General features: G+C 43.1%; 3 protein-coding genes across 3 annotated transcripts; 1 reads left to right on the forward strand and 2 right to left on the reverse strand.

Annotated features, from left to right (window-relative positions):
• Positions 1-47: 47 nt before the first annotated feature.
• LOC116655397 lies at positions 48-1949 on the forward strand. Its single transcript, XM_044716106.1, has 3 exons — positions 48-467; positions 614-1224; positions 1305-1949. Exons 1-3 carry the CDS (start codon positions 440-442, stop codon positions 1893-1895), a joined length of 1230 nt encoding a protein of 409 aa, XP_044572041.1. The 5' UTR covers positions 48-439; the 3' UTR covers positions 1896-1949.
• Positions 1950-13199: 11250 nt separating this feature from the next.
• LOC123257368 lies at positions 13200-15839 on the reverse strand. Its single transcript, XM_044716185.1, has 2 exons — positions 14943-15839; positions 13200-14894 (listed from the first exon to the last, which is right to left on the reverse strand). The coding sequence occupies exons 1-2, from the start codon at positions 15837-15839 to the stop codon at positions 13200-13202; spliced, it is 2592 nt and encodes an 863-aa protein (XP_044572120.1).
• A 475-nt stretch (positions 15840-16314) lies between these two features.
• On the reverse strand, positions 16315-18210 carry LOC116655395. The gene is made up of 2 exons (XM_032453260.2): positions 17478-18210; positions 16315-17424 (listed from the first exon to the last, which is right to left on the reverse strand). Exon 2 carries the CDS (start codon positions 17233-17235, stop codon positions 16324-16326), a length of 912 nt encoding a protein of 303 aa, XP_032309151.1. The 5' UTR covers positions 17236-17424; positions 17478-18210; the 3' UTR covers positions 16315-16323.
• Between the last annotated feature and the right edge of the window lie 5536 nt (positions 18211-23746).

Consider the following 23746-nt stretch of genomic DNA (forward strand, 5'->3'; position numbering starts at 1 on the left):
ACCAAATAAACCGAAATGTACCAAAAAATATCGAAAATTTTCACCCAAAAATTATTTATGTACGAAAAAATAAAATTTTTTTTATTCTCAATATTTTAACTGTAATCTAATATATAAAATTCTCGTGTCACAGTTTTCGTTACCATACTCCTCCGAAACGGCTTGACCGATTTTGATAAAATTTTTTGTGCTTATCCGGTATCTATGAGAATCGGCCAACATCTATTTTTCATCCCCCTAAATGTTAGGGGTAGTCCACCCCTAAATTTTTATTTTTATTTTTTAGACAAAATTTTTAATTTCTCTTGTTTTATGATACAACATACAAAAATACATACAATCCTAAATTTTCACCCTTCTACGATCAACCGGGAATGATTGCCGGGAAAATCCATAAACAGCATTTTTCTATTTCCCATACAAACGTTTTTTAAACAAAATGGAGACTACAATAATAGTAGGCGCCGGTATGTGATACATTGTTTGACAGCTACTCATTGTTCTCTGCTCAGTTAATTTTATGTGACAAACCGATATTGTGTTCACTGAAAAATTGTGAAAAAAATTGAAAAAAATTTTTATTTGAAATTTTATTACTTCTCAAATTTCGCAGGAAATTTTCTCAATTTGATTAATTACAATTTACGATGCCGAGGAGAAGACTTAGGTCGTCGTAGTCAATTAAATGTGCGAAGAGCTACCTCACGTGCTAGCCGCACTGATGACCAGAGACAGACAGAAGAAAATAGTCGTATTGCTATGTCAGAACTGCGTTCTTTAGTGAGTGACAATGTAGGAGATAAGCTTAGAATGCAACGAGTTCGTGTACATCAAACACAACAACAGCAAGCTAGACATAATGAAAATGAGCGAATCCGCAGACGCAGTGCTTCTGTGATTCTTGAACGAGCTGCATTCCACTATGATCCGGCAATTGATTATTGTGCCGACAAAACAGTTACAATTGCGGAAATGAAAACACTTTGTAAATATTGTAAGGCGTTAAAGTACACTGGTAAATCTACTGGATTATGTTGCGCTGAAGGCAAAGTAAAATTGCCACAATTGGTCCCACCACCAGATCCTTTACGCTCCTTAGTTTCTGGGATTGGAAATGATTCGAAGCACTTTTTGACCAACATTCAGAAATATAACAACTGTGTTCAGATGCCATCATTTGGTGCTACACATATTATACAAGCCAATTTCATGCCCACTTTTAAGGTATTATATAAAAATATTCAAGTTTGTATTCAAATATATATATAGGAAATAATTAATGGCTAAATTTTGAAAAATCACAGAATCAAGGACAATTTTATCACTTACTGGGAACTCTGTTACCACTACCTGATGCAGATCATCAATTTTTACAAATTTATTTTATGGGCAATTCAGATGCGGAAATTAATATTCGTTGTGCTCACAAACCAACAGTAAAGAGAACCATTGTCCAACAATTACAAATTTTTCTTCATCAGAATAACAATTTAGTAAACATGATCAAAATAGCATTGGATCGGATGCCATCTGATAGCCATAATACTGGAAGACTGGCTGTGAAAAGACTGATGAATAACGTCATTGAGACAACAATCATAAAAGGAAAATACAAAGGAGAGGATGTCTTGATCCCGCGGATACCAATGATTCCAACGGACACACCATTCGATTTTAAACGCTTACAATTTCCGGTACGTCTGGATTTTGCGATGACTATAAATAAATCGGAAGGACAATCGTTAGAAGTTTGTGGAATCAACTTGGAGTTTCCCTATTTCGCGCATGGACAATTAGACGTCTCGTGTTCGGGCGTCGGAAAACCGTCTTCTTTGTTTATTTACGCACCACAAAATAAAACAAAAAATATAGTTTATGAGAAAGCTTTTAATTAATTAACACACTGTATTTTAACAGTGTGTGTCTGTGAATATCAAATTTAAATTTTATAAATAGCCAGTATTTCAGGAAAACTCTTTATAAGTAAGCAACATGATGTATCGAAAATAATTATAAAACTTTATGGTTTTATTCAATAAATGAAGTTGAATAAAATAAGAGGGTACTCTTTAATTTTTGGGATTGAAAATGATAAAAATGATAGCTCCGCGAAACTTAATTTTAGCTATCTTCAGTTCTTACTGTATCAGATAATTTTTTTAAGTTTGAAAACTTTTAAGTTTTGTCACAAAAGAAGATTCTGAACGCAACAAAAAAAACAACAGCTGGCAGTACGAAGTCTGCCGGGACAGCTAGTATTATATATAATATTATATATTATTATATAATATTATTATAATATATATAACATAATATTATATATTAATAGATGGATCAATGTCGTACATCGATATAAAAAAATAAATATTTGAGATAGCCCAGATATTGTTGATGTGGAGTTGTAAAAACTGAACCAAGTTTTTTTATTTTTTCAATGCTTTCCTATATAATAGGTTAAACCGATTAGTATGATTTGAAAAAGCTCGGCACCCAGGGTCGCACATTTTTGTAGTGCGTTTTGTGAGCGAAGATCGATCAATCTGCCGTTTCGACGTTTGTCCGTTGGAAATTCTCAGCCTAATTTAATTTATGAAAGCTGATATTTAGTTATAAGTAACTTAATTATGAATAAACATTTAAAAATTGTATTATTTGTCTTTCAATAAAAAAAAGATTTGCGTTTTTTTCGATTTTTCGAGAAATCCACATATCTGTACAGGGAAATAAATAAGTAAAATAAGGCTCCCATAGAGGCTGCTGATGGGGAGCTCCTTACTCACCTTATCATAACTCCTTATAAAATGTGACTCCAACGTTCACCCCTCACAATGGGTGAGCTCCAATACAAATGACCGCGGCGAGTCTCTTTTCAATTTTATTCTTAGGTCAAACATTTTCCTCTGTAACAAGGGAGATAATCCCTCCTTTACTATTTCAAATCGCAGGAAATCCATTGGGCATGTAAGAAACCTTCAACAACGTTCTCCCGAACACTATAATCAGCACCCTAAGGACTCTTGGGGGACTCTGGTGGGACTCATTGACCACTTGCTAACCTGTAGAATAGTGAACTAGGTACATCTAGGTACATCGAAGCACACCGCAAGGCGGAGACCTCTCCCCTCTCCTATGGAACATAGCTGTCAACTCGATTCAATGCAAGATGGAAGAGGGAGGACAGTGGCATACGCGGACTACGTCACAATCCTATTCACAGCAAATATTCACAGACGCTCTGAGATCTCATGAACACAAAACTGCAACCCCTAGCCGAATGGACAAGCAGAAATAGCCTGGGAGAAAATGCGCAGAAAACGGAAGCTAAATTCCTGTAGCGAGTTCCTGTAGTTATGGATATTTCACCAATTCCTTAGGGTTACCAGGTCGAGGTATTCCCTGCATTTGAGCCTACGTGTTGCTAAGGGGATGCATGTTCTTTCTTAGGATAGGATGTTCTTGAGAGGGATGTTAGTCTCCAACCTTGCTAATTCATCAGTGTCACAATTTACCTCGTGGTCCCTTTATCCAGGTATATAAGGCTATATAAGGCGGATATCATGTTACTCCGTCATCTCATTAATTGTATGAGGAACACTCAAGTGCCCTGGGTGCTGTGGGTATTCGAAAGTTTCAAATTTGACAGTTTTTACTTCCAAGTGAATAGAACAAGTTAGGTTTTGGATGAATTAACTCCAAGACCATTCCTGTTTTTCCATGCCGAAAGTACTACCAGCTTGTCCGTAATACGATTGCATAAAGTTTGTGAAAATTTCACCTGCTCCAGAACAAACATGGGCTCCATCACCCACAGTTTCCGCGGTACACCTAAAAAATAAATTTATCATATATTGAATTGTAAATTTTATCATATATTTAATTATATAGGCCGTGTAATTGCGTTGACCATCATTGTTTTTATACCCTTTCAGAGTGTATTATAATTTTGGTCAAAAGTGTGCTACGCAGTGAAGGAGACTGTTGCCGCCGTAATAGAATTTTTGATTTAAATTTGAATTGTTAGAATAAGCACACATATGTAAACTTATCGATAGGTTAGTAACGGTCAAAAGATGGCAAGGCGTCGGCCATCGCTAGGCAGAAAGACAAAAAAGACGTGAGTTAACGAGGTGAAGTTAACGGGTGGAAGAAACACGAAGTTTTTTAGCTTTTCAAAACATACATATAAAACTGAAACAGATATTGATGAATAAAGATTATTAATAAGGAAAAATTGTGTGTTCGCTAAAGAAACGTGGGAGCCATACGTCCCGGCAATAAGATTTCTAAAAAACTTCGTTACCTACGGTTCAAAGCGTCGCAAGGCGTCGCCGGTTAGAGTAGAGCATGAACACAGAAGTGTGGCAAATTTGCGATAACAAGAACGAAACAGCGTCAGAAAATTGGGTTCAGTGTGACGTTTGCGGAAGGTGATACCATTTTGAGTGTGCCGGCGTAGAGGACGACATTGAGAGCAAGGACTGGAGTTGCGATTTCTGCCTCGCGGGTTGCAGCCACATAGCACCGTACGGCAGTATGCAAAGATCACCGGTACAGCCTCAAACACGCGAAGACGCAATGGCCACCCCCGAACCGCACGACAAAGCGCTAGCTGTCGATACTCTAATCGATACGGCCGGCAGCGGAAAGAACATACACGCGCAGGAAGGCAATCCGGAAAGGACTAGGAACCAATTGCTTTTAAAGATGCTGGAAAAGAAAAGACAATCGGAAGCGATATCAGTCACCGCCCACCATAATGTCAGGTGTTCTTACATCTCGACACGCAGCCAAGGTGGCAGATAACCACATCGAGTAAAACATGTTTCTGCTGCCTCAAAGTATAGCGCAATAGATGCCAAACCGGCAACTGTAAAGTTAACGGATGTACAAGGAGGCACCATGAGCTACTTCACACGAGACATGGCAGAACACAAAGTCTCGTGAGTACGCATCAAGACGACAACCACGGAAGTTAATTCTTTCGCATCATTCCAGTTAAGCTACGCAATGGCACCAGGATGATCGAAATTTATGCATTCTTAGACGAAGGATCATCCGTGACCTTAGTCACTACGTATCGGTATTCCAAAAATTAGGAATACAAGGCAAAGCTGCGCCAATGTGTTTACAGTGAACCGCAGAAACAACTCGAGACAACTTGAGAGTGAATCCGTGAAAGCATCAGTCCAAAACTCGGAATCCAATTCCGATAGATTTTATTGGCTGAACAACGTCCAGACCGTTCAGAACCTAGCACTGCCAAAACAGACAATCGAGATGAAAGAACTACGTAACAGATTCCAGCATTTGTGAGACTTACCGCTAGAGTCCTATTCTGCCCAGCCGACATTGCTAATCGGGTCGAATAATTGGAAGCTGGCAGTCCCTCGCAGGATCCGAGAAGGGAAATGGAACGAACCGATAGCATCGAAGTGTATGCTAGGATGGACCATCCAAGGATCGACGAACCCACAACGATCCATTGTCATGCATCACTGCGACTGAGATTGGCAGGAGCTTCATGGCGACATCAAGGACCATTACAGCCTTGAGACGCTCGTATCACGTAAGCTATATTCAGCCGAAGATAAGCTACCAGTCAAAATATATATATATATTAGAGACCACCTGCCAAGAGAAGTCAGAAAAATACGAAGTCGGTTTTCCGTGGCGTGGTGGCATCGACAAGCTGCCAGAGAGCCTCGGTAACACTCTGAAGCGCCTTACCTGCATAATAAAAAAAGATCTCTCAGGAACCTGATATGTATGAAAAGATTGACGCCCAAGACAGGAACCTTCTAGACAAAGGATACGCGGTTAAGCTATCCAAGCTATCCAAGCTCTCCGTAAGAACAGCCGTACATGGTATCTGCCGATATTTATAGGCTAAGGCTAGTATGGGTTGCAGCCGCGAAGTCACACGGATGTGCACTGAATGACTACTTACTCAGGGAACCAGATTGCCTGAACCCACTCATAGAGGTCTTACTAGCCTTTCGTGTCAACAAGATTGCGATTTGCGGAGACATTGCGGAAATGTTTCACAGGATCAATATCCGTGAGGAGGATATGCACGCGCAACGATTCTTATGGTATGACAGAAGCAGCGATAAAATAGAAACCTATGTTATGCGGGCTATGACTTTTTGGATCAGTTGCGCACCATTCATAGCTCACTTTGTTCGAGATAAAAATGCAGAAGCCCATCAAAAAGATTTCCCGTAATCACCATGCAAAGGGCGCACTACGTCGACGACTACATCGATAGCATGAGAACTTGAGGCCATCCAGACCACCAGACAAGTCATAGAGGTTCATCGAAGAGGCGGATTCGAGATCCGCAACTGGTCGTCAAATTCAAAAGAAGTCCTTAAGAGCTTGCAGAGTAATGGCAATGTTGGTAGCCAAAAACCTGTGGATTTTGATCGTTGTTCGACTGAAAAGATACTTGGTATGTCCTGGGACCCACATAAGGATGTGTTTAAGTTTCTCTGCTGATTTGCAAGGCTGAAACGCGACGTCCTGGCAGAAATCGTAGTCCCGGCCAAGCGAGAAGTTCTGCAAGTCCTTATGTCGATTTTCGATCCATTAGGATTCTTGTCGTGCCAGACGATTGGGCTAAAAATACTTCTTCAGCGTTTATGGCGGCTAAATATTGACTGGGATCAGAAGCTGCCCGAGAAGATTCTGGAAGACTGGCGCCATTGGAAAACTCTTTTAGAGCAGATCAGGATTTTCGAGGTGCCTAGATGCTTTTCCCCAGACACGTCAGATCCACGTCAAACTGAGCTCCACACATTCGTCGACGTCAGCGAGTATGCGTATTTTGTTGTCTGCTACTTGGTGTCTCTTTGGTGACAGCGAAGTCGAAGGTGGCACTTTTAAAACCACTTTCGATTCCGCGTATGGAGCTGCAAGTAGTTATGGGAGCACGCTTAGCCCACAAGGTGATGAGCATGCGCCACCTGCGAATCGACAACGCCACATACTGGTCGGATTCAAAGACAGTACTGCAGTGGCTAATTATGGACCCCCGTAACTTTCATCAGTTCGTGATGCACAGAGTCGCTGAAATCCTGGAAACAACTCAAGTGGAGCAATGGCGGTGGGTCCTCTCGAAGCTGAACGTAGCAGACGATGCTACAAAGATCACCGACCAAACCCAGCAGAAGACGTGGATAACGGGCCCTGGGTTCCTAATAGCTGAATCCAGCCATTGGCCAACATCGACAAAGCAGGAGAGCATCACTTCAGAAATACGGAAGCATGTAATGACAACTCGTGCGAGATCAGTAGTTGCGTTCAATGCGCACTATTTCTCGCGGTTATTGGCGGCGGTCACGAGACTGCAATAAACGACATCAAGGCTTCGTTTTACATCAGCCGCCTCCGAGTGTTGTACAAATCCGTGCGGAGTACATGTTAACGATGCAACGATGAACGTCGGCAGGCGCAAGGAGAAGAGATGGGTAGCTCCTTTTACCTGCCTCGCGTTGCGCGCGGTGCATTTCGAGATCGCCTATAGTCTTGGCACAAGTTCATGCAACATGTGCCTCTCCAATTTTATGGCGCTTCGAGGGACACCAAAGGAAATATTCTCAGTCAATGGTACAAACTTCAGAGCCACGGAAAAAGCCGTGCGAGAGGAGCTGAAAAAGATCGAGCACGATAAGATCACCATTAAGTTTGATGGCATAAAGTAGCGATTCAACCCACCAGGAGCACCACACATGCATGGAGCATGGAAAAGACTCGTCCGGACAACAAAAGGAATTTTGAAGAACATTTGCTCAAACTACTCCTTCAATGACGAGGGCCTGAGAAACGCATTGATGGAGGCACAATTTATCATCAACTCGCGACCGCTCACGTTCGTAAGTCTGGATACTGAGGATGACGCTGCTTTGACTCCGAACCACCTACTGTTGGGGTCAGGGAATGGATACAAGCCACTGCCAAAAAAAGGGATGAATCTGCACCGTAGATGGAATGAGACTCAGCGCTTCGGTGACCGTTTTTGGCAGCGATGGATTAAAGAGTATGCGCCCGTATTAACCAGGCGCACCAAATGGTTTGAGAAGGTACCTCCAATAACCATTGGGAGCATCGTAGACATCGTGGATGAGCTCCTCCCCAGGAACCTGTGGTTAAAAGAACGACTGACCGACACGACGAGTGACTATAAAGACCCAGCACGGCGTTTTGGAACGACCAGCAACGAAGGTAGCGGTTTTGGACGCCGCCTTGGAGGATGGTAACTGACCACGAACCGGGATCAATTACGGTGGAGGGAATGTTGCCGCCGTAACAGAATTTTTTATTTAATTTTGAATTGTTAGAATAAGCACACATATGTAAACTTATCGATAGGTTAGTAACGGCCAAAAGGAGGCAAGGCGTCGGCCATCGTTAGGCAGAAAAAATAGAAAATTGATTGATAAATAAAGAATATTAAAAAGGAAAAATTGTGTGTTCGCTAAAGAAACGTGGGAGCCCGGCAATAACAGAGACATCTCCGATCCCATAAAGTATATATATTCTTAATCAGTCAATTATAATATCAATCAATCACCATAACTTTGATGTTTTTAAGCTAGAAGTATGGGACTTTCCACACATGTTATATTTGGCCAAAATATCTTGTTTACAAAAACGATTGTCCGACTATATCCTAGTGCTGCCAAACAGAACAATCGAAAATGGCACAATCTTGCTATTTTTAAAGATGCTTTGGGTTGTTTTCAACATTTTTATTAGAAAATTGATTCAATGGTAAAATTTTCATAAGAATCGGCCAACTATATACGATCCGATATATATATAATAATATAAGCTGCTACCTAACTTCAAGGGTATATCAACTTCGGCTCCGCCTGAAGTAAGCATTTCTTTCTTGTTAGTACATGTTATTTTTAAAATGTATGTATACCAGCTAAAAAAAAAAATTCATGTAGGAGTTGCCACCTCTTTGGAATACTTATCCAAAGTTGAAATCTCCAATTTTCTTCATTTATTTTTGTGCTTCTATGATTTTTCCCCAAAACAGTTTTCTATGGATTATTTTTCGTATTGAAATCAGTAGATCATACCATGATTTAATTTTGGATTTAAGGAAAAACTCGAAATAATTTTATTGAATTTATCATAGTTAGTTAAACCATATTTTCTTCAATTAAATAGGAGCTTTCAGTCTCATTTTTTCAAAAAGTCATGGCAAGACGACCTAGTGTCTAAGCTCAAAAAAGGCCTTCTAATAGGATACTTTTGGCACCTAATGCCAACTGAAACTCTACAGTTGTGACGCTCTACAGACGAACAAATGCGACTCCAGGGTCGCACTATCACTATCGCACTATTACTGTCGCACTATCACTAAAATCACTCCCAGGGGGCGAGCCCAAACACAAAAAGGCCGCGGTGAGCCTCTTTTTTTATACCCTTGCAGAGGGTATTAAAATTTTGGTCAAAAGTGTGCAACGCAGTGAAGAAGACATCTCCGACCCAAATAACGATGAGTCGATATGAGCATGTCTGTCTGTCTGTTTCTATGAAAACTAGTCTCTCTACTTCACAGCTACCTATCTGCTACCTAATGGATACCAGAAGGAATGGCCTCGTGTCCATTTTAAATATAAAAGAGGAATTCATTAATGTGCTCCCGAACACCCAAACCGACGCCATTTGGGCTCATGGGGTTGATAGCTACTTGGTGGGACTCTTTGATCAAGTGCTTACATGCCTCCTTTAAGGTCTGTCTGCAGAGGAATCCTACAAGGGGGAGTATTCTTCATTTTCTTATGGAACATAGCTGCCTATATAAGATAGAAGAGGGGCGGCTGCAGGTTAGTGGCATGAGCGGATGACGTCGCAATCATTTTTAGTCACACTTTGTAACCTCATGGTCTGAAAACTATTCACCTAGGCCAAACAGACCAGTCTCGTAGACAATATATGAAGGCCTGGGGGTGAAGGTGCAAAAGACAGAACTAAACGATTGAGAAGGAGATACAAAATCCAATACAAATGCCCTCACCTCACTCACCGCCGTATACTGTCCTCCTCGGTACAATTTATAGTAGCAGGAGACTTTAATGCCAAGCATACGCACTGGGGATCTCGACTTGTGCTCCAAAGGGAAGGCAGTTGTACAATGCAAAATAAAAGCTTGTTGCTTGCTAGACTGTGTGTCACCTGGGAAACCTTTATATTGGCCAACAGATCCCAGAAAACTGCCAGACTTGATAGATTTTGCAGTCACACAAAACACTTCAACGCAACCTGATAAGAGCCAACTCCTTATCAAATCTATCGTCTTATCACTCGCCTGTACTACTCCAACAAAATCTACATCCAGTTGCGGTTTCGCTGCCATGTCCGATGATTACATCATCAGAGCCGGAGTTCCTCAAGGCAGCGTGTTAGGACCAACACTCTACCTTATCTAAAACACTCTAACCACATCCACTTTTGCTGATGACACAGCGATCGTAAGCCGCTCGAGATTCCCCAAGCAAGCAACGGCGCAACTTGCTAAACATCTGATGGCAGTGGAGAAATGGCTATCTGACTGGCGAATCAAAGTTAACGAACAAAAATGTAAAAACGTAACGATCACACTTAACAGGCAAGACTGCCCTCCAATTACTCTAAACAACACAGTGGTTCCGATAGAAAATGAAGTAACATATCTTGGCGTACACCTCGATAGATGTCTTAATTGGCGTAGCCACATTGAAGCCAAAAGAACACATTTAAAGTTTAAAGCCAGCAGCTTCCACTGGCTTATCAATGGCCGCTCGCCCCTTAGGCTGGACTATAAGGTACTTCTATACAACACCGTTTTGAAACCAATGTGGATGCAAAGAACTCAGTAAAAAATTCGCAGAACCATCACCGGTTCCATCACCGGTTCACTATCTCAGGACTTTCACATATCACTTGTCAGAGAAGACATAGCACAAATCGCAACAAAGTACTACAACAGGGTATCAGTACATCCAAATCATCTCGCGAGAACCCTCACGCGAGTTTCCAGCAGTTCCCCTCTTCGCCGCAACGACCTTCCAATCCAGCGCAAATTATTAGGATACATGGTCTATTCAGTTAAACTGGTAGATAATGTATTTTTTTAAGATTTGCAACCTTGTTGTTAGTCTCATAAAGAGAAGATCCAATAAATAAAACCAATCTTTAATAAAAAAAAAAAACTTACCTCACCTCTTGTGAACTATACAACCAATGTCACCTTTTCAGCGAAAGTGCTAGGGCTTTTTTTTTTTTAAAAAGCGTGGAAAAGTTCAGAGAGCATCAGCACTTTGTATCCGAGGTGTTATCAGAACACTCCAAACAGTCTTAAATTCCATTTATTTTAATGATACAATTTAATTGATTCAAGCATTCGTTTTGCTGATTTCACCGCAGCTTCCCAAAGTCCATCACTTGATGGTGCTTGTGAGGGAAGGAATTTAAAGTCTATTTCCCTTTTGTTGTATGGTTGAACTATGATGTCCTTTGTTCCGCTTGAGACAATGGTGCTGCACCCAGTGCCAAGACATAATAAACCAGTTCTAATATACAGTGCCAGAAACCCCCGGAATCAGGCCAGAAACCAAAATATCATCGGTAAGAATGTCCGACTGACCGGAGCGAATCTATGGTGAGATCGATCTTAATGAACCGATCTTAATGAAACTTTACCCAGGTCTTCGAGATATTATTTACAAAATATTAACCGACATTTTTTTTTTAGTTACAACTATTTAAAAAATAAAAAATATCTAGAAATTTTGATTTAAATTTGAATTGTTAGTGTCGTCTCTCGTGTGGGAGATGCCTTAAACAAATGTACGGCGGCGATGGGGCAACCCGCTTCCAAAACACAAGCCAATGTTTATGCGTACAACGTATGTTTTATTCTATGGGGATTACATGTTAGGGTAAGAAGAATGATAAAATTACAAAAGCTTACCGCAGTTTAACCTCCCACACTCTATGACAACAATCACAAATTCACCACACGCGCCATTATTTTCTATCCTAGTGTGCCCAATCTCTTCACGAGTGCACAATAACAAAATTCTACTTAAATACTAACTATCGATAATCGATCCGCGACATCCCCACCTCCGTGAAGAACTTCTTCACTCAAATCCAAAGCCGCCAACTTTGAAGCGGGGCGCATTATCCAGCGGGTCCGATCTCCATCCATGATCCTAACGCGGGCTCGTCTGACCTCACCATCCGTTCCAGCAAAGGTCTCCTCCACGACGCCTTTCCGCCAGTCTCGACGCGGAATGGCTGGATCGCAAACGAAGACAATGTCTCCTCGTTGAATCGGCTTCTCTCTGCGGCACCACTTCTCTCTCCGTGTCAGCGTGGGTAGGTACTCCAAGACCCACCTCCTCCAGAATCGGTCACTCAACATCCTTGCCACGCGCCACTGCTTCCGCGTAGCTCCTTCCTCCATCCAGGCCGGGGGTATCCGGTGGGCAAGCTGCTCCCTTGAGGAGATCATTGGGTGTGAGAGGGGCTTCCTGGTCCGCACTCATTGGCAAATGGGTGAGAGGACGAGAATTAACGACATTCTCCGCCTCTATCAGGAAACTCTCCAGGACGTGCTCCTTCGGCGCCACTTCCTTCACTGTGTGGCGTAGCACCCTCTTCACGCACTGCACCATTCGCTCCCAGACTCCACCCTCTGATGGGTTCGCTGGGCAGTTGAAGATCCATTCAATTCCCTTGCTTGACAGCTCCGACTGGATCCTCTCGGGTTCGAAGATCTCCGCAAATCTCTTGGCCTCTCTGTCTGCTCCAACGAAGTTCCTGCCATTGTCGCTGCGCAGTCTATGTACAGGCCCTCGACGGCAGATGAAATTCCTGATTGTAAGTATGCAGGAATCAGTCGACAGGTCATGTGCCAGTTCCAGATGAATCGCCCTGGTCGTCAGGCAGGTAAACAAGGCCACCCACCGTTTCTCTTGGTGCCGAGCAACGGTCACTAAGTAGTCGAGGCCTGTGCTCTTAAACGGCCAGCCATAGGCGTCCAAACGATCATCTGGCAGGGGTCCCATAATCGGCGGCATCGGCCGTGCTCTGTGCAGCTTACACTCGCTGCATCCCGAGATCACACTACGAAGCGACGTCCAAGACCTTCTCTGCGGCCTGCACCCCATCGGGGAACGCCTCACGTTGTACAAGTCCTACAATAACAAGTCCTGAGCTGCTTCACACTCAGCTACATTGAGGCCGTAGTTCTCCAGCTCGTCTCGTTGTCCACGGCATCGACGTATGAATCTTAGGACCCAGGCCGTAGTCCACAGCAATCGCCTGTAGCTTGAGAATCTCTCCAGCGATATAAAAGGGTCACTCGCGCCAACAAGCACGAACTCACACGGCATCTCCTCTTCGTCTTCTGCATCCGCTTCGTCGGTGGGTGCAGTTCCTGGCCAGCTGCCCGCTGGTCTCCTCAGGAATGCCGGTCCTCTTAACCAGCGTGACTCCTCGCTTAGGTCCACGCTGCGTTGCGCTCGAGTTGCATCATCTGCCACGTTGTCGGCGGATGGTAGCCATCTCCATTGGGCCACCTTCGTCGACTCCAGAATCTCGGCTACTCTGTTCCCTACGAACTGCTTGTAGCGTCTGTGTGTGCTGCCAATCCAACGCAGCACTGTCTTTGAATCCGTCCATAGCACAGTCTCTGCAATGGCCACACTATGGTCCTGTTTGACTGTGTCCATCAACCTCGTTCCTAGAACTGCTGTCTGCAGCTCCAACCGTGGAATAGTCATCGTTCGCATCGGTGCACACTTCGTCTTTGCGCACACGCACCTCACTTGCACGTCGCCGTCCTCGTACGTGATCCTCCAGTAGACCACTGATGCGAATGCCGACTGACTCGCATCCACAAATACGTGCATGTCGATAGTCTTCACCAGCCCGGATCCAAAGTAGTGACGTGGGCTCCGAAAACGTTCCACTTTCTCCATCTCTTTACGCCAGTCCATAAAGGCGTTGTACATCTCAGCCGGTAGTGGTTCATCCCATGAGATCTTCCTTCTCCAGACCTCTCGCAACAACAACTTCGCTGTTATCATTAGACAACACAGGAATCCCAAGGGGTCGAACGTTGACATGACCATACTCAAGAATTCCCTTTTTGTGGCAATTCTCTTCCCATCGGACACGACGGGGGCGACTTTGTGGTACTTCACTCGAAACCTGAAGTCGTCCGTGGCTGGCTGCCACCGCATTCCCAAAATCTTTTGCTCGGCCTCACCCCATCCAATACTCTGGGCGTGATCACTGGGTCCAAGCATCCTCTCCACTGTAGGTAAACTGGACGAAAACTTGCAAAGCTCAAAACCGCCTTCTGCATGTATCTTCTTCACTCTGCTAGATACTTCGATAGCTTCGCTCTCTGTGGCAAAGCTGTCCACATAGTCATCCACGTAGTGGTAGTCCACGATGGCCTTGACTGCTCTGGGATCCGAATCCAGGAATCGCTTGGCATTCACTGTCTTCACATGATGCGCCGCACTCGGTGAGCATGCTGCTCCAAAGGTCATCACGCACATCTCGTAGACGTAAGGGTCCCGTTGGTCATTCCCGTCTCTCCACAGAAAGCGTTGCGCACATCTATCCTCGGGTCGGATCAGCACCTGGTGAAACATCTCCTTAATGTCGCTGCAGACTCCGACGGCACCTTCCCTAAAATGGAAGAGGATAGATGCCAAGGCCTTATAGTGTTGCGGCCCCTTGCTCAGCGCAGAATTCAGCGATACTCCTCCAACTCGTGCCGCTGCGTCGAATACTAATCGGATCTTCCCTGGCTTGTTGGGATTCTCCACACCAAAATGTGGCAAGTACCATGTTCTATCGCTTCCCGAATCGATCTCCTGTCATTCCAGATGCCGAGCGTATCCCTTGTCGACATAATCATGAACAATCCGTGAATATTCTTGGGCGAACTGCCCATCTCGCTTTATTTTCTTCTCGATGTTGACCAATCTGTTGTACGCCATATCATAACTACGTGGCAGCACAATGTTATCCGTTTTCCACAATAATCCCGTCTGGTATCGGCGGCCAACTCGCACCGTAGTATCCTCCAAGATCTTCTGATCCCTCACGTCGTCGCTGGCTGCGGCCGCTGGCGCCGCCTTCACACCGAAGTTCTCGATCTCGAAGTAGTCCTCGACGATCCGTTCCACGTTATCATCCAACGACGTGGCTAGCAGATAAGACCTCTGTGATGGCGTGTCTCGTCGTCCTTCTACAGGCCCAAAAACAACCCATCCTAATTCGGTTGCGGCCGCGTACGGTCCCTCGCTGGCAAACCGTCTCGTTTTCAACGGCAGTCCTTGATGCCCATGGTCCAAACCAATAAGCAGCTTCGGCACTGCATTTACGTAGGGCTTCATTGGTAATTGAGCGTCCTTGTTCACGCTCCTAACATCCCTACTGTGCAGGCTCTGCATCGGCAGACTCAAGTTCGAAATGGCATAGACGTTCCTCAGCACATGTCGGGAGGACTTGCCTGCTCCACTGATCTCCAGACGTACCACGTTAGTAGGCTCTCTTGTGGCCCTGCCTCCGAACCATTGAACGTTCAGCTGACGACGTACTCCTTGTACGCCTAGCTCTGCAACCAACTCGTTGTCGACCATCGTCACCGAAGAACCTTCATCCAGAAGAGCGTACGTATCCACCTGCTTCCCACCTCCGTATAGCGTCACCGGCAATACACGGAACAGAAGTCGTTCTCGGTCCTCGTCGACACAGCTCAAATTTCTCTCCGGCGTCGCAGAGGCATCCACGGATGAGGCTGCTCCTTCATTCATTCGGACGCCTTCCCTCGGTCCGGCTGCCTGCCGGTTGTAGCTCCCCAATTGCCGCCTCGCTGTGGCGGTCTCCTGAAGCCTTCATTTTTTGCCTCATGAAGAAGACGGTGATGCTTCCTCTTGCATCCATTCACGGGGCACTCTCCTGACGCAGCGCAGGATCCAGTCATATGCCCGCTTTGCAAGCACATGAAGCATAGGCGATGTCTTCTTGCGAGTCTTCTTGCGAGTCTCCATTGGACAATTCCTGCGGCAGCTCTTCTGTTGTTCGTCCTGCTCTCGGTCGACGCTGGCATGAAGCAATCGACGTCTTGGCTCCTTTCCATCAATGTCCGCCACAACGCAGACCACGTTGGCTAGTTCCATCAACCACGAACTGAAGTCCACAATCGTCGGATAGGGCTGAATAGTTGCAGCGTGCCTTGCCCAGTCCACTCGTTTGCTTATTGGGAGCTTGGCCACAAGTTCTTCCATCAGCATAGGGTTACCCAGGTGCTGCTCCGCCTTCGCTGACCTTGAGGTTGCTGACACGGGTGGCGAATGCGACGAGCTTTCCTAGATTGTTCTCCGTAATTGCAGGCACATCTCGAATGCTGTTGAGCTGGCTGCGTATTAGTTGCTCCGGTCGGCCGTATCTAAAACGCAGCTGCTCCACCGCTGCATTCGCATTGCTGGGGTGAATCAACAACGACTTCACCGTCTCACGCGCGTCGTCCTTTAGCGCCTTCAGTAGCCTTTGGTTGTTCTCCAAGTCCGTACAACCATACGCTTGCGTCGTCTCCGTAAACGCGCAGTAGAAAATGGGCCAGTCCTCTGGCTTCCCTCCGAACGTAGGCAGTTCAGGAAGCTTTCCAATGCTCGTCGCCCAAGCACCGTCTCCAGGAGAAGGCGCACGTACCGATGTTCCGCCGGCCACTTCATTCTGCATCCCGAAACCATGCGCTGGAACAGTAGCGCAAAATGGCGATGCGTGATTAATCCTCGTGGTACAGTTCTGCGAACACTGTACCGTTTGAGATCCGCTCCAGGATGGCGGTCTCTCTGACGCCGCATGATAAACACTTGTCGCGTTGGGTACGGTCAGGCCGATTGCAAATGGCGGCTGACCTACCCCAACCTCACTCGACATAACGGTGCGTTCCATATTAGCGCTGCGAGGACGTTCCAACTCCTTCTCCAACTCGGCAATCCTATCCATGAGGTCGGCCACCTTCGGTTTCCTGGTGGCTCCAGATGCTGCCAGCTGCGCTGATGACGCCGGGGCTTCACTGCCTCGGCCGCCGGCTTGCGACGCCCCTACACTAGGTTGCGGGGCCGAAGCGCTGCCATCTACTTGCGTTGCGATATTCTGTCCCTCGTTTAGTCGGGGACTCCTTCTGGGCGAATGGTGCATCATGTCGTCCAGGCAATATCGATCCTCTCACCAGGGTGCTATTCCAAAACAATGTCGCCAGTCGCCTGTCTGCGAATAAAAGCTTCTGTCGTCTCTCGTGTGGGAGATGCCTTAAACAAATGTACGGCGGCGATGGGGCAACCCGCTTCCAAAACACAAGCCAATGTGTATGCGTACAACGTATGTTTTATTCTATGGGGATTACATGTTAGGGTAAGAAGAATGATAAAATTACAAAAGCTTACCGCAGTTTAACCTCCCACACTCTATGACAACAATCACAAATTCACCACACGCGCCATTATTTGCTATCCTAGTGTGCCCAATCTCTTCACGAGTGCACAATAACTAAATTCTACTTAAGGGGTTATATACAGTCAGGATTTTCAAAAAATCGATTTTTTTTTTTTGCATTTTCTTAAAGAATATATATTTCTCTGTTGTGAAAAAAATTTTTATGAAGATTCGAGAAATGTTTCCCAAGTTACAGACAAAACTAGAAAAAATTTTTAACTCAATGTAAACTGTTTGTGAAACTTTAAAATCGTTTTTCTCAAAACTATGTTTCTCAAATCGATGAACACGATTTCTCGAAAACCACTGAACCGATTTAGCTCTAATTTTCACACAAAATTAATAACTACTTTTTGCTGTCTTTAATCGAAGATCTTTTAAATAAAATTAAAATTATAATTTAAATCAACATTTGAAGTCGATTTTTTTTTCCATAAAAATGAACTTTTTTTTTGGAAGCTGCCATTTTGTCAAAAAGTGATATTTTTTTAATTCCTTCGATTACGGACTGCATTTTTTAATATACTAAAAGCATCTTTTTGAATTTTTGATTTCAGATGATTCTGCAAATAGTTATTATGTTCACCGCGAGACACTTTTTTTTCGAAGACCATCGGGAGATAAGCTGCAGAGGCCAAAGGAAATAATATTTTTACAGATATAATATATTTTTTTAAACTTTAAAATATGTAAAATAATATTGAAAAAATTCAACTTTAATAAATAAATATTTCCTTGAAAAAAAAAAATACCCAAAAACTGCATTTTTTTGACCGCCTGACTGTATATAACCCCTTAAATACTAACTATCGATAATCGATCCGCGACAGTTAGAATAAGCACACATATGCAAACTTATCGATAGGTTAGTAATGGCCAAAAGACGTGGGAGCCCTGCAATAACAGAGACATATCCGACCCCATAAAGTATATATATTTTTAATCAGTCAATTATAATATCAATCACCATAACTTTGATGTTTTTAAGCTAGAAGTATGGGACTTTCCACACATGTTATATTTGGCCAAAATATCTTGTTTACAAAAACGATTGTCCGACTATATCCTACTGCTGCCAAACAGAACAATCGAAAATGGCACAATCTTGCTATTTTTAAAGTTGCTTTGGGTTGTTTTCAACATTTTTATTTTTATTAAGCTGCTACCTAACTTCAAGGGTATATCAACTTCGGCTCCGCCCGAAGTAAGCATTTCTTTCTTGTTAGTACATGTTATTTTTAAAATGTATGTATACCAGCTAAAAAAAAAATTCATGTAGCAGTTGCCGCCTCTTTGGAATACTTATCCAAAGTTGAAATCTTATTTTTGTGCTTCATTTATTTTTATGCTTCTATGATTTTTCCCCAAAACATTTTTCTATGGATTTTTTTTCTTATTGAAATCAGTAGATCATACCATGATTTAATTTTGGATTTAAGGAAAAACTCGAAATAATTTTATTGAATTTATCATAGTTAGTTAAACCATATTTTCTTCAATTAAATAGGAGCTTTCAGTCTCATTTTTTCAAAAAGTCATGGCAAGACGACGTAGTGTCTAAGCTCAAAAAAGGCCTTCTAATAGGATACTTTTGGCACCTAATGCCAACTGAAACTCTACAGTTGTGACGCTCTACAGACGAACAAATGCGACTCCAGGGTCGCACTATCACTATCGCACTATTACTGTCGCACTATCACTAAAATCACTCCCAGGGGGCGAGCCCAAACACAAAAAGGCCGCGGTGAGCCTCTTTTTTTATACCCTTGCAGAGGGTATTAAAATTTTGGTCAAAAGTGTGCAACGCAGTGAAGAAGACATCTCCGACCCAAATAACGATGAGTCGATATGAGCATGTCTGTCTGTCTGTTTCTATGAAAACTAGTCTCTCTACTTCACAGCTACCTATCTGCTACCTAATGGCTACCAGAAGGAATGGCCTCGTGGCCATTTTAAGTATAAAAGAGGAATTCATTAATGTGCTCCCAAACACCCAAACCGACGCCATTTGGGCTCATGGGGTTGATAGCTACTTGGTGGGACTCTTTGATCAAGTGCTTACATGCCTCCTTTAAGGTCTGTCTGCAGAGGAATCCTACAAGGGGGAGTATTCTTCATTTTCTTATGGAACATAGCTGCCTATATAAGATAGAAGAGGGGCGGCTGCAGGTTAGTGGCATGAGCGGATGACGTCGCAATCATTTTTAGTCACACTTTGTAACCTCATGGTCTGAAAACTATTCACCTAGGCCAAACAGACCAGTCTCGTAGACAATATATGAAGGCCTGGGGGTGAAGGTGCAAAAGACAGAACTAAACGATTGAGAAGGAGATACAAAATCCAATACAAATGCCCTCACCTCACTCACCGCCGTATACTGTCCTCCTCGGTACAATTTATAGTAGCAGGAGACTTTAATGCCAAGCATACGCACTGGGGATCTCGACTTGTGCTTCAAAGGGAAGGCAGTTGTACAATGCAAAATAAAAGCAAGCAACAAGGTAGACTGTATGTCACCTGGGAAACCATTGGCCAAAAGATCTGAGAAACCTGCCAGACTTGATAGATTTTGCAGTCACACAAAACACTTCAACGCAACCTGATAAGAGCCAACTCCTTATCAAATCTATCGTCTTATCACTCGCCTGTACTCCTCCAACTAAATCTACATCCAGTTGCGGTTTTGCTGCCATGACCGATGATTACATCATCAGAGCCGGAGTTCCTCAAGGCAGCGTGTTAGGACAAACACTCTACCTTATCTAAAACACTCTAACCACATCCACTTTTGCTGATGACACAGCGATCGTAAGCCGCTCGAGATTCCCCAAGAAAGCAACGGCGCAACTTGCTAAACATCTGATGGCAGTGGAGAAATGGCTATCCGACTGGCGAATCAAAGTTAACGAACAAAAATGTAAAAACGTAACGATCACACAGTGGTTCCGATAGAAAATGAAGTAACATATCTTGGCGTACACCTCGATAGACGTCTTAATTGGCGTAGCCACATTGAAGCCAAAAGAACACATTTAAAGTTCAAAGCCAGCAGCCTCTACTAAACTAAATTCTACTTAAATACTAACTATCGATAATCGATCCGCGACAGTTAGAATAAGCACACATATGTAAACTTATCGATAGGTTAGTAATGGCCAAAAGACGTGGGAGCCCTGCAATAACAGAGACATATCCGACCCCATAAAGTATATATATTTTTAATCAGTCAATTATAATATCAATCAATCACCATAACTTTGATATTTTTAAGCTAGAAGTATGGGACTTTCCACACATGTTATATTTGGCCAAAATATCTTGTTTACAAAAACGATTGTCCGACTATATCCTACTGCTGCCAAACAGAACAATCGAAAATGGCACAATCTTGCTATTTTTAAAGTTGCTTTGGGTTGTTTTCAACATTTTTATTTTTATTAAGCTGCTACCTAACTTCAAGGGTATATCAACTTCGGCTCCGCCCGAAGTAAGCATTTCTTTCTTGTTAGTACATGTTATTTTTAAAATGTATGTATACCAGCTAAAAAAAAAATTCATGTAGCAGTTGCCGCCTCTTTGGAATACTTATCCAAAGTTGAAATCTTATTTTTGTGCTTCATTTATTTTTATGCTTCTATGATTTTTCCCCAAAACATTTTTCTATGGATTTTTTTTCTTATTGAAATCAGTAGATCATACCATGATTTAATTTTGGATTTAAGGAAAAACTCGAAATAATTTTATTGAATTTATCATAGTTAGTTAAACCATATTTTCTTCAATTAAATAGGAGCTTTCAGTCTCATTTTTTCAAAAAGTCATGGCAAGACGACGTAGTGTCTAAGCTCAAAAAAGGCCTTCTAATAGGATACTTTTGGCACCTAATGCCAACTGAAACTCTACAGTTGTGACGCTCTACAGACGAACAAATGCGACTCCAGGGTCGCACTATCACTATCGCACTATTACTGTCGCACTATCACTAAAATCACTCCCAGGGGGCGAGCCCAAACACAAAAAGGCCGCGGTGAGCCTCTTTTTTTATACCCTTGCAGAGGGTATTAAAATTTTGGTCAAAAGTGTGCAACGCAGTGAAGAAGACATCTCCGACCCAAATAACGATGAGTCGATATGAGCATGTCTGTCTGTCTGTTTCTATGAAAACTAGTCTCTCTACTTCACAGCTACCTATCTGCTACATAATGGCTACCAGAAGGAATGGCCTCGTGGCCATTTTAAATATAAAAGAGGAATTCATTAATGTGCTCCCAAACACCCAAACCGACGCCATTTGGGCTCATGGGGTTGATAGCTACTTGGTGGGACTCTTTGATCAAGTGCTTACATGCCTCCTTTAAGGTCTGTCTGCAGAGGAATCCTACAAGGGGGAGTATTCTTCATTTTCTTATGGAACATAGCTGCCTATATAAGATAGAAGAGGGGCGGCTGCAGGTTAGTGGCATGAGCGGATGACGTCGCAATCATTTTCAGTCACACTTTGTAACCTCATGGTCTGAAAACTATTCACCTAGGCCAAACAGACCAGTCTCGTAGACAATATATGAAGGCCTGGGGGTGAAGGTGCAAAAGACAGAACTAAACGATTGAGAAGGAGATACAAAATCCAATACAAATGCCCTCACCTCACTCACCGCCGTATACTGTCCTCCTCGGTACAATTTATAGTAGCAGGAGACTTTAATGCCAAGCATACGCACTGGGGATCTCGACATGTGCTCCAAAGGGAAGGCAGTTGTACAATGCAAAATAAAAGCAAGCAACAAGGTAGACTGTATGTCACCTGGGAAACCATTGGCCAACAGATCCGAGAAACCTGCCAGACTTGATAGATTTTGCAGTCACACAAAACACTTCAACGCAACCTGATAAGAGCCAACTCCTTATCAAATCTATCGTCTTATCACTCGCCTGTACTCCTCCAATTAAATCTACATCCAGTTGCGGTTTCGCTGCCATGACCGATGATTACATCATCAGAGCCGGAGTTCCTCAAGGCAGCGTGTTAGGACAAACACTCTACCTTATCTAAAACACTCTAACCACATCCACTTTTGCTGATGACACAGCGATCGTAAGCCGCTCGAGATTCCCCAAGCAAGCAACGGCGCAACTTGCTAAACATCTGATGGCAGTGGAGAAATGGCTATCCGACTGGCGAATCAAAGTTAACGAACAAAAATGTAAAAACGTAACGATCACACAGTGGTTCCGATAGAAAATGAAGTAACATATCTTGGCGTACACCTCGATAGACGTCTTAATTGGCGTAGCCACATTGAAGCCAAAAGAACACATTTAAAGTTCAAAGCCAGCAGCCTCCACTGGCTTGTCAAAAATTTTTTGCAAAGTACTCAACCGATCTTAATGAAACTTTACCCAGGTCTTCGAGATATTATTTACAAAATATTAACCGACATTTTTTTTTAATTACAACTATTATATTTAAAAAATAAAAAATATCTAGAAATTTTCATCTAAATTTGCATTTTTTTTATAAAAACGTCTTTCAAAAATCCAATTATCATTTTTTTCCTTTGTTCAATACCTATTTTTTTGTCTTTACTAAAACACGAAATTTTTTATTTTTATTTCTGATGTTCCTGATGATGAGGCACCTTTTTTCCGAGGGACTCCCGAAAATGGTGTCGTAATAACCGCCATTTAAATTTTTTTTTTAATTTATGAAGTCCTGGGCGAACTTCTTTACTCAAACACTTTTGTAGATTGTTCATTTCTGTTCTGTGAAAAGGAATTACTGTGCCTACACAGTATTGTATGCCTCTCTGCCTAATGTATTCTTAGCGGCTGCCATGCTGACAAATTTTATTTTTTGTTCTAAGTTTGTTGAAATAATGGCTGGGAAATTTTTTTCCAGTTCTCCCTTGATCCATGTAAGAACCAAATATTATTATTCGAGAGTTTGCTAGCTGTTGTTCCTCTGGATAAGACATCAGCTGCATTATTGGCGGATGATACGTGCCACTTTTGAGACTGATCCGTTACTTCTTAATCTTGGCTATCCGATTTGCCACAAACGTGTGGTAAGTGGAAGTCGTTGCATTGATCTATCCTAATACGACGAATGAATCAATCCAAAAGAACCCACTTACATTGTCTAAAGACAACCGTAAATCTTGTCTGACTGTATGCATGAGTTCTGCACCCAAGGTTTGAACGATATTTTTTCCATTCTGACTA

The sequence above is a fragment of the Drosophila ananassae genome, chromosome 3R (genome assembly GCF_017639315.1).
Source record: "Drosophila ananassae strain 14024-0371.13 chromosome 3R, ASM1763931v2, whole genome shotgun sequence".
NCBI lineage: Eukaryota > Metazoa > Arthropoda > Insecta > Diptera > Drosophilidae > Drosophila > Drosophila ananassae.